This window comes from Eschrichtius robustus, chromosome 8, assembly GCF_028021215.1.
Source record: "Eschrichtius robustus isolate mEscRob2 chromosome 8, mEscRob2.pri, whole genome shotgun sequence".
In the NCBI taxonomy this organism is placed as follows: Eukaryota; Metazoa; Chordata; class Mammalia; order Artiodactyla; family Eschrichtiidae; genus Eschrichtius; species Eschrichtius robustus.
The window spans coordinates 117,992,269-118,011,691 of NC_090831.1; the positions used below are offsets into that span (position 1 = coordinate 117,992,269).

General features: G+C 44.5%; 1 protein-coding gene across 1 annotated transcript; it reads left to right on the forward strand.

Annotated features, from left to right (window-relative positions):
• The first annotated feature begins 716 nt into the window (after positions 1–716).
• LOC137768350 (uncharacterized) lies at positions 717–18,863 on the forward strand. Its single transcript, XM_068549832.1, has 6 exons — positions 717–756; positions 3,679–3,732; positions 9,419–9,511; positions 17,458–17,597; positions 18,357–18,453; positions 18,571–18,863. Exons 1-6 carry the CDS (start codon positions 717–719, stop codon positions 18,861–18,863), a joined length of 717 nt encoding a protein of 238 aa, XP_068405933.1.
• The last annotated feature ends 560 nt before the right edge of the window (positions 18,864–19,423 follow it).

Here is a 19,423-nt window from a genome sequence, read left to right on the forward strand (position 1 = left end):
ATGAAAAACACAGCATCTTGGAGAAGAGTTTACACAATAATTGGCTCATATGCTGCTAAGTCCTAGAGGCCTCTCGGTGGTGTGCCCTGGGCTTTTTCTTACTTGGACCCATTCTATTAGGAAGGGAAAGAGTGAGGGTTGCCAGCTAAGGAGAGTTATGTAGGATCAATGGCAAATTCCCAGCTAAACACCTTGAGACCTGTCTGGCTGCAGTGTGATGATTCTTCACTCATCTAAAGCAGTAGTGGGGATGTGAGAAAAATGCCAAGTGATCATTTCCAGACTTCAGTAATTCCCATACAACTCTCATACATGTTGCATGTAAGCCACTTAGCACAGTGCTTGTACTGTAGTTGCATTCTCATTTTCAAATTACACTTCTTTTCCTGAGTCTCTTCTTAAACAAAGATGTTGATATTGTATGTCTTTGCGGATTTTTATCTAATGCACATTTACATGAACACATGCTATTTTTTAAAAGCTATTTAAGTAAAAATGGTCAGCCATGAACTATGTAAAATCATGCTGAGGAATTCTAATGATGCACATAACAACATGGGACTAGACAGATGGTTGGACAGCATGAAGGTGGGAAAAACCAGGGATAGCTGATGGGGGTAGGGGAGGGGGTGGCTGTGAGTGGAAAGGGTAAGGAGCAGAGTAGACCTGGCATTAAGTGAAGGAGCTTTGTATTCTAAGTGAAAGTCACTAGGAGAATGGTCCCTATTGAAGAGGCCAGTGGAATACTGGATCAGTGTGAGCTGTCTCTATATCTATGTATGTGTGTTTGTCATTTCTGTGAAGTGGGTTAACAAATCTGAAGAAAACATCTTTGAATGATTGTGTGGGAGCTTGGACCTTCAAGATACCTTATTCTTCCGAGATATTTCTGTGAAGTTTGACCCTAGGCAATTGAGTTGGGTCTCAGACTAAATAAATATTCTTGTCTGCATTTTATGTGGTTTGGTACTTATACTTCTTTTCCTAACTTCAAACACATGGTGGCCCAGAAGCATGTGTCTGTGTTCATTAATCTGTATTTGTCACCTTTATTTTCCATGCACATGGTTTAGTGGCCTTAGAGGATTATTTAAACTTGTGCCTAAATTGGGTGCTGATTGGGCTCCAGCAAACATATTGATATTTATATTGGGAAGAGCAAGAGTCACCGACCATTAAAGGTAATTTTATGCCCTTTCCTTCAATGAGTCTGTTTTTCCTTTTCTTTGGCTTCTCTAGTCACCTTCCTGGTTAATACATCACCAGTCACTGAGGCTGTGCTGTGCTGGCTCTTTACCTACAATGTGTAGGGAAATTTTAAATAAGAATTTCTCCCCTTGAAACATAATATACTAAGAAACTTACTAAAAAACTGAAGTAAACAATCAGGGCAAATCGGTGTTAGTGAATAGGATGTTCTTTCCTGGTAAAGTGAATCCTGGAACCAGGCTGCGTTTTCCTTGAGAATCCTGCTCAAGGGTGCCATTAGTCTGGGGGCATTTCTCTTCTAGCCACATGTGGTTCTCTCCATGTTTTATGTGCAGGGTCAGAAACCTCTTCTCTTTCCTGTAAAAGGCCAGATAGTAAATGTTTTAGGCTTTGCAGGCAATGTATATGGTCTCTGTCACAGCTACTCTGCTTCTGACCATGAGCATCCCTAAAGAGTACATGAATAAGTGAGTGCAGCCCTGTTTTTTTTTTGCGGGGGGAGGGCGGTGTCTGGACTTTAATATTCTCATGGATAAAATGAATACCCAGAGAAAATAATGGGGAAATGGGAGACGTTAATCTTTGATCCACATATCAGAGTTTTGTTAAAGTGCCGACTTAATTCAGTTATGTCTCTGTCAGAATTCACTTCACATTTCTCTCTCTTCCCATTCGCAGCCACATCCTACCTCCATTCCTCAAGATTAGGTTGGTAAAGCAGGCTTAATACAAGGGCAATTAAGTTTTATCATAGAGGTTCTCAGGTATGTAACCTGAGACCCACAGCTGTCAGAACAGCATGAGCAAATGCCATCTTGAAATAATTTGGAAACTTGCCACTTCTGAATATGATGGGCTAGTGAGGCATTTATTAAGAGAAAACCTTCTATTGGATTGGAAGGAAATGAGATTAGGAAGAGAAACAGAGATGGATGAAGGTGAAAATGATGCTGAAGGTCAAAATAGAGCATCACAAATGGAAAATGACAAGAAAGAGGGAAAAATTATAGTACACACCCCACATTAATTTTTTGACAAAGACAGTTTTCTTTCAGATATATTTATATCCCCACCAGGAAAACTTTTTGTGATTTGTCTCCAAGCTCCATCATCCCTACCTTCTTCAATATACCCACCTTGCTTTTATGGGATACATTTCCTAAATCAAATTACACAGATATCCAAAGAGTTCCATTACTAGGCTCAGAAATATTTTTCTATTATAGCTTTGGAAATTCGGGGATTAGGAAAAACCTAGTAGGCACCTTGAATTCCACTCTAGGAAGAAGACACAGTTCCTGGGACATAGGCTAGTGAGCAACCATTCGCAAGTGCTGTAACCCTCAAAACTCTCTGTCATTGTCACTTTCCTACTTCATCCTTGTGAGTGACAGTCATCAGACAAAGTATTTAGCAATCTTAGTAGAGAAGACAGGTTCACATAGGATAAGTCATGTCAAGCTGACCCCATTTTCTTTTGGGTGAGCTCACTAGATTGAGGAATTTGGAAGAAATTGGAACTAGCATGTCTTGTTTTCAGCAAAGCACCTGACAATGTTTCTATGGTATTTTTGCAGTTTCCATGGTATTTTTGCAGGTAAGGAGTTGATACATGCTCTTGCTGCTGTACTCCAAGGTAGACTCCCAGCTGATTAACAACTTTTTTCCAAAGTGCTGTCTCAGAGCCCATATGAGATGTAGCAAGAAGTCCCTGAGGTCTCTGATTTGAGATCACAGAAAGCCATGTAGCTGATTTGCTAGTGACCCAGAGCTGGCAAGAATCAACACCACAGGTGACTGAATCAAGGCACCAAAGATATAACATCCAATGTAAAAATCTCCCTGGTTTGTCCAAGTAGTCCTCCAATCATTTTATTCTCTTAAGTGCTACTACCAGACTCAACTTTGACCCACGATTTGATATAATGCCATTCCTAGACAAATGGAATTCAAGGAGATCAAGGCTAATGACAGAGCATCAAGTAATATTGGCCAATCATCCCCCTGGGCTCTTGTCTCCTCTCTGCTCAAGCATCTTGGCTGTCACCATTTCCTTGTGACCAAGTCCTCATTTGATCACCATCTCCAATTAATGGGTTTCTTTTGTTCTCAGGTTTTTGTGTCAATACCCACTTAGTATCCTAACTCCTTAGAAAAGTGTTCAGCTTTACCAGTCTGAAGCCAAACTGTCACCCCCAAGCCCAACTTACTGCCTTCTTTCCATCCTCTGAGGCTGACAGCCATCTTCATGGGGGGTAGGGGATGGATCTATTCCTCTCAGTCCTGCCAAAGTAGCCCCAACCCACCTTTTGAGGTGCTGGCACAGGTCATAAAAGGGAAAGAGGGAATGTGAGCTGCAGAAACTAACAAGGGCAGTGATTCCCCAAGCACATCCCCCTCAGGACCAGGGAAGTGCACTCAGAAGACAGGAACCTGGGCAGGGAGACACCGGGTCCCATCCTGTCTGAGCTGAGGAGGGCTCCAGGCTCCTCTGCTGTGTGGTCCTTTGTCTCCTGGGAGCAGGTGAGTCCTGGGAACAGGTGGGACAGCTTTGTCTTTGAACTTCTAGCTTTTTTCATGGAACTGCCTCAGGAGACTCTCTGAATGTGGTTTCTTAATTGCTCAGACCCTATGGACACTGGAATTATATTGTTATTATAACTTTTGAATTTTGTTGCAAGATTTGATTTCCTTCTCATGAAGACAACTAGATTTTGAGCTTCTGAAGCAAACATTTTGTGTTTAAATCCCCAGTTTGTAACTCTGTCTCTGGAACGGAGTAGATGCTTGAGCTCCTCTTTGCCCCTCGGGCACTTGAGCCCCATCTACAATATCCCCACCAAAGGTCATCCAGCCTCTGTTGCAGAGAGGAGATCATGGTATCTCCTCAACCATCCAGTTAGAAAATTCTTCCTTGTGTTGAACCAGGAAACGGTCTAGTTAAAGCTCTGACCATTTTTTCTTAGTCTTGTCCCTTGGGAAGATAGAACCAGGCGAGTCATAGTAAGAAAATAAGTGGTCACTAGAGGCCAAAACCAGCAGAAGATTGTGGGTTCTAGAATAGTACAAGGAGAGTCAAGATAAGCCAGGGTTCCAGTCTGTTAGAGACTCCTTTACCTCTGTATATAGCAGGAACACATCTCAAAAGGCAATCTCAGAAGTTGTTTCACGTTACTGGAGAAAGGCATGCCAGACAGTACTAGCTGAAGCTAGAGGCTAGCTTCATTTTAGACAACCTAGCAGAGCTATTTCTTAGAAAGAATAAATCAGTATAGGACTCGTTAGAGAGCTTAAAGATCTGGTTAAACTCCTCTCCTTCAAAAACCCTTTTCCAACTCTGGCAGACCCCAAATGATAACTGTTTTTTCTATATATTCTTTCAATGCTGGTAAATACAGTTTATGCCCCATTATTTTATTTTATTTATTTATTTATATTGAAATATAGGTGATTTACAATATTATATTATTTTCAGGTGTACAGAATAATGCTTCAATATTTTATAGATTATACTCCATTTCAAGTTATTACAAAATAATGACTATATTTAGATAAGCAACAAGGATATATTGTATACCCATTATTTTATGATCGGTGAAATATATAGTTATTTCTTTCTTCAGGTGCTTCATCTTGATATTGGCTCTGTCTTACTGTCTAAAATATTCACATACACCAAAAATAAATCTGTATATTCTATGGTTTTTGTTTTTTATTGTTTTATTTCTCCTTTCCACACAGAACCCATTGCTATCAGGGCACTTCTATTGATACGCATAGAATCAATATGGCTGTTTGGTGACCAGAACATAGCATGGGACCAGTCCTTGAGGAAGCTGAGACTTCAGGCAGGTTCTCAAATGCTGAGAAGACAGCATCTGGTTGTGGTTCTAAAGCCTGGGATCCTAGCAAGATGAACAGGTGGTGATTAGACTGTTTGCTCATCTGGGAGTGTTGGAAGGTAACCCCTAGGGAGGAAATAGTGAAAAGCATGTAGCGGGCTCTCAGGAATAGCTGTTGTTTCAGGCAAAAGGAGTACACCTTTAATATTCCATGCAAGACTGACAGGTAAAAAGGGGGGTTTTGATAGGAAGGAGAAAAAATAAAATAATTAAGATATGTATATTATCTTGATTGTGAGGATGGTATAGGTGTTTTCATATGTCCACACTCCTCAAATGGTACACATTAGATGTGTGCAGTTCTTTTCATATCAGTTGTGCCTCAATAAAGCTGTTAAAAATAAATAAAATAGGGACTTCCCTGGCGGTCCAGCAGTTAAGACTCCGCGCTTCCAATGCAGGGGACGTGGGTTCGATCTCTGGTCAGGGAACTAAGGTCCCACATGCCGCTCGGTGCGGCCAAATAAATAAATAAATAAAATTATGAAGAACAACATGCAGGAAATTTTAAAAAGGAATTGGAAAAAAAAAAAGATACAGCCTGTGACCTTAAAAAGAGAAAATTCAGTAGGGAAGACAAGTACCCACATGACAAAAATGTGTTATAATAGGAGGGGGATAAAAAAAAAGGGAAAATCTAGGACTTTTGGAACCAAGCAACTGGCATTGCTTCCTGGAGGACAGGGTGAAAAAAATGACAAATGCAAGTTGTTCAAAGAAGTCAGGTAAATTAAGTACACATTCATTAGCTATAATCATCACCCTGTCTGGATCTGTCTAGAGCATATGGGAAAAAGACAAGGTCTGTCTGAGGCTCCGCAGATTATGCAATAAGCATCCTGTGAAGTGAAATATCTCTGTTGTCAGAGGACTGAACTGGTGCATTTCTTTGTATCTGTGCAGGAAGGAGCCCAGTGCAAGATGACAGAGACCATGCCAAGCGAGGAGGGCATTCCTGAGTGAGTGGGGTGTTGGAGCCCAAGTAGGGTGAGGCCAGCAGGCTGGTGAAGGCCAGCAGATTGAGAAGGGCACCCACACAGGGCAGGGCATGCCTGTTGTGGTGTATCGGAAACTGGACTGAGGTAAGGAGGGTTCTGACGTGGGTAGACGCCCTGACACAGGGTCAGATCCAAGCAGAGTGAGAAGGGCATTTACAAAGGAGCAAAGGTGGCCATTGCAATGGACAACTGGGTACCTGCAAGGATCCAATATGTAAATCTATGAAAGATAACAGGAGCCAGGTTTCTCAGTATTGGATAAGGAGATTGCAAATATGGAAAGGCAGAACACTAGAATAAACCTTACAATATTGGAATTGGAAACAGAAGTATTTCTGTAAACTCATGGTTTTTCCATATGCATAGATAAATATAGAATTAAAGATACATGTAAATGTGTGTACATGTATGTATATATATATATATACGTATATTCCCTAACTCTGTCCACTGTGATGACCCTAAAGTAGTCACCCCCAAAACCCAGATGTAGTGCCCATGTCTTATTTTCTAAATACCATTATCCAACGTATTATCTATGTATGGTGATAGATGGTAACTAGAATTATTGTGGCGATTATTTTGTAATGTATAGAAATATTGAATTGTTGTGTTATGCACCAGGAAATAATATAGTGTTGTAGGTCAATTATACTTCAAAACCAAACAGACGAACAAACAAACAAACAAACTCATAGCAAAAGAGATCAGAGGCAAGAGGTTGGGGAAGAGAGAATTGGATGAAAGTGGTCAAAAGCTACAAACTTCCAGTTATAACATGAACAAGTACTGGGCATGTCATGTACAACATGATGAATATAATTAACATTGCTCTGTGTTATGTATGAAAGTTAAGAGAGTAAATCCTAGAAGTTCTCATCACAAGGGAAAAAATGTTTCTTCCATTTGGTATCTATGTGAAATGATGGGTGTTCATTAAACTTATTGTGATAATCATTTCATGATGTATGTAAATCAAATAAGTATGCCATACACCTTAAACTTACACAGTGCTGTATGTCAATTATATCTCAATAAAACTGGAAGAAAAAACACACAAAAATAAATAAATACCATAATCCACTCAAAGGAACCAGGTCTCTGCAGAAACAGCTGATACCAAGACGGAGACAGGGAAAGTACAAGACGAGACTTGAATGCCTTCTTGTGCCGTGAAGGAAGGAAATACTCAAAGAATGATGGAGACCCTGACAGGAAGGAAGGTTTAAGAAGGGAAACAATGTCCCTATTTCCATATCTCCTTTGGATAATACTTGATGCACACTGAAAAATTATTATTCTATACCTATCCTTTAAAATTAAAGAAAAAAATAGTACCAAAATCTCACCTCATGCCAGGCAAATTAATTTTTATCATTTACATTTCAGCCTTGTATCCTAACTTCCGTAAAGCCGCCAGTAAAAATACACTAACAGCAAACATACCACATGTGGAACACATTTTTTAAATGGTTAGATTGACTCATTACATATGGTCTCTTACTATTTTCCACTATATTCATTTATGCATTTGTTCATTAAATAAGCATGGATTAAGTACCTGCAAAGTGTTGAGTATAGTTAGATGAGCCGAGGACACTGGGAGGTCCCAGCACATCAGCCTGGTAAACGGCGGGTGGGGGGAGTTCACCCTGACTGGCTCATGCTGTTTCAGACTTGGACAGAGGCTCGGAGACCATTATTTCAGACTCTCCCCTCATCCAGGTTTCATGGATGAAGAAATGATAAGGTGAGAAGATGAAATGATGGAGCCATCTAAAAACCAATTATATTTTAACCTTCCTAAAATACACACTTTAAAACTCTCCAAACTATACATTATCTGAAAAACCTGACTTATTGCTCCTATAAGTCTAGTAGCATCTTGAGGACGAGAACATTTTTTTCACAAATGCTTGTTGAGCTAATTAAAATAGTCTGTGTGCTCCATGAGGGTCTGTTTTACTCACTTCTCTATTCCTAGTCCTTGAACAATACCTGGCATATATAGTACGTGTTCAACAAACACTTACTGAAAAATATTTTTTAAAAAAAGAATATGCTAAGCAAGTGTGTATACAGTGGTGGTAGTCGGCGATGTTTCGCCAGCACGTGATAGTAATAGTCGCTAAAGCTTTTCTTTGGTGCTTCAGGTGTCTCCTTGCCTGTGTATTTCCCTGCCTTAAACGTCTCTGCTTCATCCCTATCAATCATCTCTGCTCCCAGAGCTCTATCAGGAGGACTGGGGTCCCACGACTGAGATGAGGTTAACGTGCCTCTTTGAGCCCTATGAGGAGCTGTGACTTTACCGAAACTCCCGGCTAGAATTGGGGTGGGGGAGGGGAGGGAAGGTGTGTGGACAGTTGAGAGTTGAGAGCACTAAGGTCCATTGCACGTGGCACCTGCCCAACCTCAACAGCAGTGTGTCTGCTATCCCTTTGGCTCACAGCCCTCAGAAGCTTTTGTTTTGCCCCTGCATCCTCCTCTGTGTATATCTGCTCCATATTCAGGCTCAGCAACCCAAGGAGGTGAGATGCTCCCTGGGGGTACAGGTTGCAGCGTATTCCTCTTGTATTCCCCTCAGCACCCACTGAGGGGTGCTTCCTATCTAGTTAGCCCCGAATTCCTGGGTCTTAAAATGACAAACAGCTGGTTCCAGGGAGGGGCTCTGATGACCTGAGCAAGGCAGCCTGTCTGAGTTAAATCAGGATGAGGCTTGAGGGGGATGGTCCTGCATCCCCGAGAGGCAGCAGGGGAGGATATCTGCCCAAAGTGGGGGGCGGGGCTGTGTGTATGAGGGAGGAGGAGGAGCTAGACAGTAGGAAGAGGGAGGAAAGACCCCGTTATTTGTTGGGCGTGGGGAGCAAATTGCGAGCAAATTGCAAACAAAGCAGCTGAGAAACCTCCTTGGGAAGCTGGGGCTTGGTGGCGCGTCTCTTCCTCTGCCCCCGCCCCTGTATGCCCAGTCCCGCCATGCCAGCCCCGACTCACCTCTGCAGGTGCTGGCACAGGGCATGAGAGGGAAAGAGGGAATGTGAGCTGCAGAAACTGACGGGGCCGTGACTCCCCAAGCACATCCCCTTCAGGACCAGGGAAACACCCTCAGAGGACTGGGACCTGGCAGGGAGACACTGGGTCCCATCCTGTCTGAGCTGAGGAGGGCTCCAGGCCCCTCTGCTGTGTGGTCCTGTGCCTCCTGGGAGCAGGTGAGTCCTGGGAACAGGTGGGACATCTTTGTCCTTGAACTTCAAGTTTTTTTCATGGAGCTGCCTCATGAGACTCACTGAATGTGGTTTCTTGCTCCCAGAGGCCCTTTGGACACTGGAATTACCCAGACCCCAAAACACCTGGTGACAGTGATGGGGAGCAACGGGACCCTAAAGTATGAACGACATCCGGGACGTAATTCTATATACTGGTATGCACAGAATGCTGAGAAATCACTGCAGCTCCTGTTCTTCTAACAATAAGCCTCATCCAGATTGAGAAATCAGTCCAAGACGGGAGGGCCGTGGGCTAATCCCAACCCTCTGACTGTAGGCCCCCCTAAGACCTCTTACTGCCTTCCTGTCTTGGTCCAGGACAGAAGAACTGAGTTTTCCCTTTGGCCACAAGGGGGCACTGTGACTCTCCTGAGATTCAGGGAGAAGAGGGAGGGTCGAGAGAACTCCCTGGATGGGAGAGGGTTGAGAGAGAGTTCGGGTTTGTTCACAACACAGGAGAATGTGGTTTGCGGAGGCTGTGAGTCAGTGCTGAAATGTGAGGGGTTAAACGCAGACTATTGGCTTTGTGTTGATCTGCAGGTGTTTTTTTTTTCTTATTAACAGGAGCTACTTTTATTTATTTTTAACATTTTATTGGAGTATAATTGCTTTACAATGGTGTGTTAGTTTCTGCTTTATAACAAAGTGAATCAGTTATACATATACCTATGTTCCCATATCTCTTCCCTCTTGCGTCTCCCTCCCTCCCACCCTCCCTATCCCACCCCTCTAGGTGGTCACAAAGCACCGAGCTGATCTCCCTGTGCTATGCGGCTGCTTCCCACTAGCTATTTTACTTTTGGAAGTGTATATATGTCCATGCCACTCTCTCACTTTATCACCGCTTACCCTTCCCCCTCCCTATATCCTCAAGTCCATTCTCTAGTAGGTCTGTGTCTTTATTCCCGTCTTGCCCCTAGGTTCTTCATGACCTTTTTTTTTTTTTTTCTTAGATTCCATATATATGTGTTAGCATACGGTATCTGTTTTTCTCTTTCTGATTTACTTCACTCTGTATGACAGACTCTAGGTTCATCCACCTCACTACAAATAACTCAATTTCGTTTCCTTTTATGGCTGAGTAATATTCCATTGTATATATGTGCCACATCTTCTTTATCCATTCATCTGTCAATGGACACTTAGGTTGCTTCCATGTCCTGGCTATTGTAAATAGAGCTGCGATGAACATTGTGGTACACGACTCTTTTTGAATTATGGATTTCTCAGGAATATCTTTTTCCATCCCCTGACTTTCAGTCTGTATGTGTCCCTAGGTCTGAAGTGGGTCTTTTGTAGACAGCATATATACAGGTCTTGTTTTTGTATCCATTCAGCCAGTCTGTGTCTTTTGGTTGGAGCATTTAATCCATTTACATTTAAGGTAATTATCAATATGTATGTTCCTATTACCATTTTCTTAATTGTTTGAGGTTTGTTATTGTAGGTCTTTTCCTTCTCTTGTGTTTCCTGCCTAGAGAAGTTCCTTTAGCATTTGTTGTAAAGCTGGTTTGGTGGTGCTGAATTCTCTTAGCTTTTGCTTGTCTGTAAAGGTTTTAATTTCTCCATCAAATCTGAATGAGATCCTTGCCAGGTAGAGTAATCTTGGTTGCAGGTTTTCCCCTTTCATCACTTTAAATAGGTCCTGCCACTCCCTTCTGGCTTGCAGAGTTTCTGCTGAAAGATCAGCTGTTAACCTTATGGGGATTCCCTTGTGTGTTATTTGTTGTTTTTCCCTTGCTGCTTTTAATATTTTTTCTTTGTATTTAATTTTTGATAGTTCGATTAATATGTGTCTTGGCATGTTTCTCCTTGGATTTATCCTGTATGGGACTCTCTGTGCTTCCTGGACTTGATTAACTATTTCCTTTCCCATATTAGGGAAGTTTTCAACTATAATCTCTTCAAATATTTTCTCAATCCCTTTCTTTTTCTCTTCTTCTTCTGGGACCCCTATAATTCGAATGTTGGTGCATTTAATGTTGTCCCAGAGGTCTCTGAGACTGTCCTCAATTCTTTTCATTCTTTTATCTTTATTCTGCTCTGCAGTAGTTATTTCCACTGTTTTATCTTCCAGGTCACTTATCCGTTCTTCTGCCTCAGTTATTCTGCTATTGATTCCTTCTAGAGAATTTTTAATTTCATTTACTGTATTGTTCATCATTCTTTGTTTGCTCTTTAGTTCTTCCAGGTCCTTGTTAAACGTTTCTTGTATTTTGTCTGTTCTATTTCCAAGATTTTGGATCATCTTTACTATCATTATTCTGAATTCTTTTTCAGGTAGACTTATTTCCTCTTCATTTGTTAGGTCTGGTGTGTTTTTACCTTGCTCCTTCATCTGCTGTGTGTTTTTCTGTCTTCTCATTTTGCTTAACTTACTGCGTTTGGGGTCTCCTTTTCGCAGGCTGCAGGTTCGTAGTTCCCGTTGTTTTTGGTGTCTGTCGCCAGTGGCTAAGGTTGGTTCAGTGGGTTGTGTAGGCTTCCTGGTGGAGGGGACTAGTGCCTGTGTTCTGGTGGATGAGGCTGGATCTTGTCTTTCTGGTGGGCAGGTCCACGTCTGGTGGTGTGTTTTGGTGTGTCTGTGGCCTTATTATGATTTTAGGCAGCCTCTGTGCTAATGGATGGGGTTGTGTTCCTGTCTTGCTAGTTGTTTGGCATAGGGTGTCCAGCACTGTAGCTTGCTGGTCGTTGAGTGAAGCTGGGTCTTGGCATTGAGATGGAGATCTCTGGGAGATTTTTGCTGTTTGATATTACATGGAGCTGGGAGGTCGGTTGTGGACCAGTGTCCTGAAGTTGGTTCTCCCACCTCAGAGGCACAGCCCTGATGCCTGGCTGGAGCAGCAAGAGTCTTTCATCCACATGGCTCAGAATAAAAGGGAGAAAAAATAGAAAGAAAGAGAGAAAGAGAGAAAGAAAGAAGAAAGAGAAAGAAAGAGAAAGAAAGAAAGAAAAAGGAAGGAAGGAAGAAAGAAAGAAAAAGAAAAAAAGAAAGAAAGAAAGAGAGAGAGAGAAAGAAAGAAAGAAAAAATAAAATAAATTTATTAAAATAAAAAATAAAGAATAATTATTAGGAAAAAATTTTTAAAAAGTAAAAAAAAAAACGGAGAGACAGAACCCTAGGACAAATGGTAAAAGCAAAGCTATAGAGATAAAATCACACACAGAAGCATATACATACACACTCACAAAAAGAGAAAAAGGGAAAAAATATATATATCTTTGCTCCCAAAGTCCACCTCCTCAATATGGGATGATTCGTTGTCTATTCAGGTGTTCCACAGATGCAGGTACATCAGGTTGATTGTGGAGCTTTAATCCGCTGCTCCTGAGGCTGCTGGGAGAGATTTCCCTTTCTCTTCTTTGTTCGCACAGCTCCCGGGGTTCAGCTTTGGATTTGGACCCGCCTCTGCGTGTAGGTCGCCTGAGGGCGTCTGTTCTTTGCTCACACAGGACGGGGTTAAAGGAGCAGCTGCTTCGGGGGCTCTGGCTCACTCAGGCCGGGGGGAGGGAGGGGTATGGATGCGGGGCGAGCCTGCGGCGGCAGAGGCCGGAGTGACGTTGCAGCAGCCCGAGGCACGCCGTGCGTTCTCCCCGGTAAGTTGTCCCTGGATCACGGGAGCCTGGCCGTGGCGGGCTGCACAGGCTCCCGGGAGGGGCGGTGTGGAGAGTGACCTGTGCTTGCACACAGGCTTCTTGGTGGTGGCAGCAGCAGCCTTAGCGTCTCATGCCCGTCTCTGGGGTCCGCGCTGATCGCCGCGGCTCACGCCCGTCTCTGGAGCTCGTTTAGGCGGCGCTCTGAATCCCTCTCCTCGCGCACCAGGAAACAAAGAGGTAAGAAAAAGTCTCTTGCCTCTTCGGCAGCTGCAGACCTTTTCCCGGACTCCCTCCGGGCTAGCCTTGGCGCACTAGCCCCTTCAGGCCGTGTTCACTCCGCCAGCCCCAGTCCTCTCCCTGGGATCCAACCGAAGCCCGAGCCTCAGCTCCCAGCCCCACCCGCCCCGGCGGGGGAGCAGACAAGCCTCTCAGGCTGGTGAGTGCTGCTCGGCGCCGATCCTCCGTGCGGGAATCTCTCCGCTTTGCCCTCCGCACCCCTGTGGCTGCGCTCTCCTCCGTGGCTCCGAAGCTTCCCCCCTCTGTCACCCACAGTCTCTGCCCGCGAAGGGGCTCCTAGTGTGTGGAAACCTTTCCTCCTTCACAGCTCCCTCCCACTGGTGCAGGTCCCGTGCCTATTCTTTTGTCTCTGTTTTTCCTTTTTTCTTTTGCCCTACCCAAGTACGTGGGGAGTTTCTTGCCTTTTGGGAGGTCTGACGTCTTCTGCCAGCGTTCAGTAGGTGTTCTGTAGGAGCAGTTCCACGTGTAGATGTATTTCTACTGTATCTGTGGGGAGGAAGGTGATCTCCGCGTCTTACTCTTCCGCCGTCTTGAAGCTCCCCCTCCTGCAGGTGTTTCTGTCCCAGCGAAGAGCCTGGACCGCCAGACTCGTTGCCTGTGAGCCTGCGTGGGAGTCGAGGGACAGGGGTTTGAGGTGCGGAGGGTGGGAGCCCTCGGGCAGGCGCAGGCCCGTCAGAGAGGCACAGGGGAGCGGTGCGCTGTGAGCTGCTGGGGCTCAGCCAGGGAGCCCCACAGGCCAGAGCTTTCCTGGGGATCTTGCAGAGACGGTAAAAACCTAGGGACGTCTACCTGCCAGGCCAAAGGAGACCTGGAGCCCCGTGCCTCACTCCAGCGTGTCCGGGGGTTAAAGTAAAAAGGGCTTTATTCTTGCCCCTCTGCTGGGTGGTCCTCTTCCTTCCTGGAACAAGAGAGTCAGGAGCAATGAGATGAAACCCCTTTCCTGGGTTTGAGAAAACGGTTCCATCAAAATATCAGCAACAAACTTCCTTCTGGACTCTGCCTCTAACTTCCATCCCTGCCTACAGTGACACATGGGGCTTTGTCCAGACACGAAAACACCTGATACCGAAACACTAGAGATACAAGAGACAGACATCCGAAAGATAGACCTAAATATGACTTTTCACTTGTTTTAACTCAAGGCTCCTGCCTCATTTTTTAAAAAAAACATTTGGGGGACTTCCCTGGCGGTCCAGCGGCTAAGACTCCGTGCTCCCGATGCAGGGGGCCCGGGTTCGATCCCTGGTCAGGGAACTAGCTCCCACATGCCGCAACTAAAGATTCAGCGTCCAAATAAATAGATTTTTTTTAATTTTTAAAAATTTGGAATTTCTCTTTCTTCTTGGAAATCCAAGAATGCCATTACCTTTGGTGTAAACTCTAGTTGTATATAGCAGGAGGAAGCTTCAGAATATCTATTTATTCTACCGTATATGTTCTCCCATTCTGCCTGAAGTTAAAGTCTGGTTGGCCAGTCACAAAAAAAAATGTTAGCTCTTCTGTGAAGGTTCATTTTGCAGTTCATCTCAGGATAGAACAGAGGAATCTACTAAAGAAAGCCAACTCATTTGTCCATGCTCAAATCTAAATTTCTTAACATTATTATGAGCCACCTTCAAAATCTGCTGAAAGTTATAAACATTAGACAGTGCAGGAACACACACTTCTAAGCTCAATATTGAATATTCTAAGTGACTACCTTTAATTTAAGGCTTGAGAATTCAGGGTCCCCTGAACCTCCCCCACTCCCACCTCCACCAAACATCTATAGCTTCTTCCTAAAAGCAAAAATAAGGTGACATCTAATCATTTTTGAAAGTTAATAAGTAACGCCTGTTCATCATAATATTGTGTTTACTTTTTGTCAATTGTTGCCTGTATTACTTTCAGGTGACTTCAAGATTAAACATTTCTGATCCATGTAATAATAGAAACAGTAAATATAAATATTTTAAGTTAGAGGAGATTTCAAAGTCTAAATAGGCAAATAGCATGAGTTGATGACTTCTAAGGTGAAGGGTGAATGACCTGCAGACTGTCACGTCTGGTTTTGATCTGGATTTTCATTTGGAAAACCAGTGACCACTGGTCCACCTGCAGGCGTATGTTTGCAGCAGTTGATGTGTACATTGACTTTTCTATTTTTGTCAATATAAGAAAGGGGATTTTTTTCAAGGTCAGGGCCACCAGCAACTAACAGCCAGGTGAGCAGAATGGAAGGGAAATCATGGTCCTTGTCAATTTTGCAAACCTGAGAAACCAATTTTGAGCACCAGTAAAGAAAGAGAGAAAATTCGATGAAACTGAAATCTTCATGGGACTCTCTGCCCAGGTAACTAAATTGGACAGAATTGGGATCAAGAGATTGTCCTTCCATCCCATTCTGCCAAAGCACATGGCCCAGTTTCCTCCCCCTCTCCCCCCACGTCCAAGTTCTTAGGGAGCTGGTGAAAAGAGACAGCTCTGCCGGGAGGAACCCTGTTCTCGTGAAAGTCACAAAAAGCAGAGGCAGTGGTGGAAGTTTTGCTTCTAGAATGGGAGGAAGGTTTCGCTTTCAAAACATACTGACACATGCCTCTTCCCACTAACATACAAACTCTGGGAAACTGTCCAAACATGAGAAGGAGTTTAGATATTGGACAGCCAAAAATACGACCGATGTCCAAAACACACATCCTGATATCGTTTCAGCCTGTTTCCTTTTTGCTCTAGTTCTCCAGCTTTCTGCCTCATCACCAGAGTCCTATGACTCTTCACCTTTTTGTGGATCAAGTTAGCTTCATGCTACAATTACCGTGTTTTTCCTTCCTTGTTTACTCTCTACTGTAATTGAACCCTGGCGCTTCCCAGCATCCCAGCATCAGCCTCCTGTTCTCCCTGCAGAGGTTTCCCCTTCTCTGATCTAGCTGGACCCGTCAGAAAAGAAGCACAAAGAAGCTATTTCTTTGTTCCTCTCTTTCCTTTGGGCAATTCCTGATAGACAAGGGAAAACATCGGGCTTTCAGACTCTCTTGTGAAAACCAGAAAACAACAACGAGAACTGACATACCTCATGTGAGGCACTTTTCTTTCAATCAGTTTCAATCCAGCATCTCTTTGGATGGTGTGCACCTGATTTTTCAAGGGCATGTGCATAAATGCTAATGTAAATAATTCATGTGAAATCTACTTTTTAAGAACGGTTGCTTCTTTGTATGGTCAGAATCACTGATATATGTAGCCTCCTGTCAGTTTCATTTTTGACTCTTTCCTTCTTTCCTTCTATCCTTTCTTCCCCCCTCCCTTCTTCCCTTCCCTCTTTTCTTTGAAAAGCTTCACAGGCAAGCTGTGTTGTGCAATGAGGTAGGTACTTAAGATACTGGCTGCATAAGACCCACGAGCCAGTTAACATCTAGAGGTGCCCCTGGTTAGGATCATACAATTTTAAAACTGGACAGACTTAGACATGATTTATTTCAGCCCATTGTTTTGTAGATGAGGAAATGGGAAGCCATGTGCAGGACAGTATTTAACTGTATTAATACTGATTATATTTCTAATGTCTGCATAACATGTATTTTATCTTTCTGGTCTAGGGTAATCTGTAAATTTCTTTTGGCTCCTATCAGAATATAAACATCATGAGAATGAGAACGCTGTCTTACTCAAGCTTTGCACTAAGCAGCCATTCAATGATAGCCAACAAATAAAGCATGCATGTGGTTCTGGGACCGTGGTCGTTTCCCTTTTGTTCACTATCTTGTCTCTAGTGCTTGTTGTGTGCTCAAAGAAAAGCAAATGAACCACTGGGTCTGTCTCTGAAGGGGGTTTCACCAGTAATTGACAGCGGTGCCGTACTTTGTGCACGTGTGTGTGTGTGTGTGTGTGTGTGTGTGTGTGTGGGAGAGAGAGAGAGAGAGAGAGAGAGAGAGAGAGAGATGTCTCCGGGGCACTTGGTGCCCTGGTCTTACTCTGGGTCCTTGCTGACTTGGCTTTTACCAAGGGCTGGGGCGGCGTCCGGGGGCACTGAGATCTGAGAACTGCACCTTGCCAGCCACTAGGAGGCGCTGCGGCCCTACAGGATCCTAGAGGCTGGTGGAGGAGGGCAAGGACTGTGGGAAGGAATGAAGGGGAGGGAGGTTCTCAGTGTGGGTGATGCCACCGTCTGGAGACATTTTTGGTTGTCACAACGGGGGTGGGGAGTGCTACGGACAGGTAGTGGACAGAGACCAGGGATGCTACTAAACGTCCTACAGCCCCCAAACCAAGAACTATCCGTGCAATATGTCAATAGCGCCGAGGCTGAGAAAGGCCAGGCTAGGCATCAAGCTGTAGACTTTGTGCCAGAAGGGAAGGTGACCTGTAGACAAAGCAAGGGCGGTAAAATCATCCCGCTTCCATTTTCCCAGCTCCGTGCTATTATTCTCCTCTGTAACCTCATCGCTCCTGTCACATCCTGCCTTCTTATTCCCTCCTATTAGCCTTGTGGCTCTGCCTTTCCAACAGAGAACATCACAGGGGGTGGGGCTGCCGTTTGTTCCCCCTCAAAGACTCATCAACAGAGTTTGCTCCTAACTGAGAGCAATGCATACTTGTGTATGGTCTGCAGCTGGTTCTCAGGGAGACCTCAGAGTCAATCTCTTGACCGGAACTGAAGTAATCAAGAGGGGAACTCAGCGTAAACCACACATTCAAGGGAGCCAAGACCTGAGTGAGATCGTGCTGCATTATTGTGACGGGGAAGCAGAAGATCCAGAGAAGGGAAACCAGGCTGACTCTGAGAGAGGGGCCTGGAATGGGGTGCAAGGGAGGAGGTGGCCGGGTCCCGGGGCAGGAAGAGGGGAGGGAGGCAGCTGCTGGCGCAGAATGACCGTCAGAGAAACGTCCTTGAGGCGACATGCTCACCATACTCAAGCTATGCCTAGAAATCCCAAACTCCTTTGAAAGGAGTAGAAATGAACATTTCTCTGGATAGAGCAAGCGCAGGACATGCGGAAGGAGGAGAGCAGGTGAGAGGAGGCCTGAGGGTGAGGCAGTCCTTCTGGGCTGTGACGTCACAGGCACAGCACCTGGCAGGGCAGTGAGCACGGCAGCCTGGTCTTCTTACCACTGAGGACCAGAGTCCCGGGCCAGGGCCTGGCCTAGTCGGCCCGGACCCCACCGTGGGCCCCAGGCCCCTGTGCTGTGGGGCCCTTCGCCTCCTGGGAGCAGGTGAGTCCTGGGAGCAGGTGGCTGGATCCCTCTTTGAGTCTCTAAGCCCGTTCGTCAACCCTCCAGAAACAGGCTACCTCCTGGGACTCGTCTGAATTCTGCTTCTTTCCTTCTCAGGTGCCTTAGACACGGCAGTTCTGCAGACTCCAAAATATCTCACCACACAGATGGGAACTAAGAAGCCCCTGAAATGTGAACAAAAGCTGAACCATGATAGGATGTACTGGTATAAGCAGGGCTCCAAGCAATTGCTGAAGATTATGTTTGTCTACAGTAATAAGGTACTCATTCTCAACGAAACAGTGCCAAGTCGTTTCTCACCAGAATCTCCTGACAAAGCTCATTTAAACTTTCACATCAACTCCTTGGAGCCAGGCGACTCTGCCGTGTGTTTCTGTGCCGGCAGCTAAGACACAGCCCTGCAGAGTCACTGTCTATCTGTGCACAAAACCCTGGCCTAGTCGGGAAGCTGTGAGGCAACGTGTTCACCCAGCTCAAGGCTCCGCTCACCCCCATGAGTTTCAGCCTCCAGGACATCCTGCCAGCACACCCGATGGGGCAGTTCTAGACACACAGAAGTCTTACAGAATTCTACTTCTCAGCTAGAGCAGGGGGTTCCATTAATTTCACTGAAGTACTCAGGGCTCCACAAACAAGAAAGGACCCTGTCCCTTGCCCTGAAGATCTTAACTGATGGAAGAAGCCATTCCCCGCCTTTCTCTGCTGTACATATTGGTACATATTGTACATAACATTATGATTGAAAACACACTATTTGCTAAGAATGTTTGATGAGAAAAAGCCTAAAGGACGGTAAGGTGAAGATAAAAGTCTCTAAGACCAAACGAAAATTCAGATTGTCAGTGAGATCACCATTTAATGGAAAAATACTTGGAGAAGCATGAAAGTCCAGGGTGACAGGTGTATGGTTAGGCCATTTAAGATGACTGTTCTCTTGCTCTCTGTACAT

Excerpts from the sequence above, each read along its gene's own strand:
- LOC137768350 (XM_068549832.1), top strand. The coding sequence starts at position 717 with ATGGTCCCTATTGAAGAGGCCAGTGGAATACTGGATCAGT. Across the intron at positions 757-3,678 it reads CAGTGGAATACTGGATCAGT|CTGAGGAGGGCTCCAGGCTC; the intron begins GTGAGCTGTCTC and ends ATCCTGTCTGAG. Across the intron at positions 3,733-9,418 it reads CCTTTGTCTCCTGGGAGCAG|GCCCTTTGGACACTGGAATT; the intron begins GTGAGTCCTGGG and ends TTGCTCCCAGAG.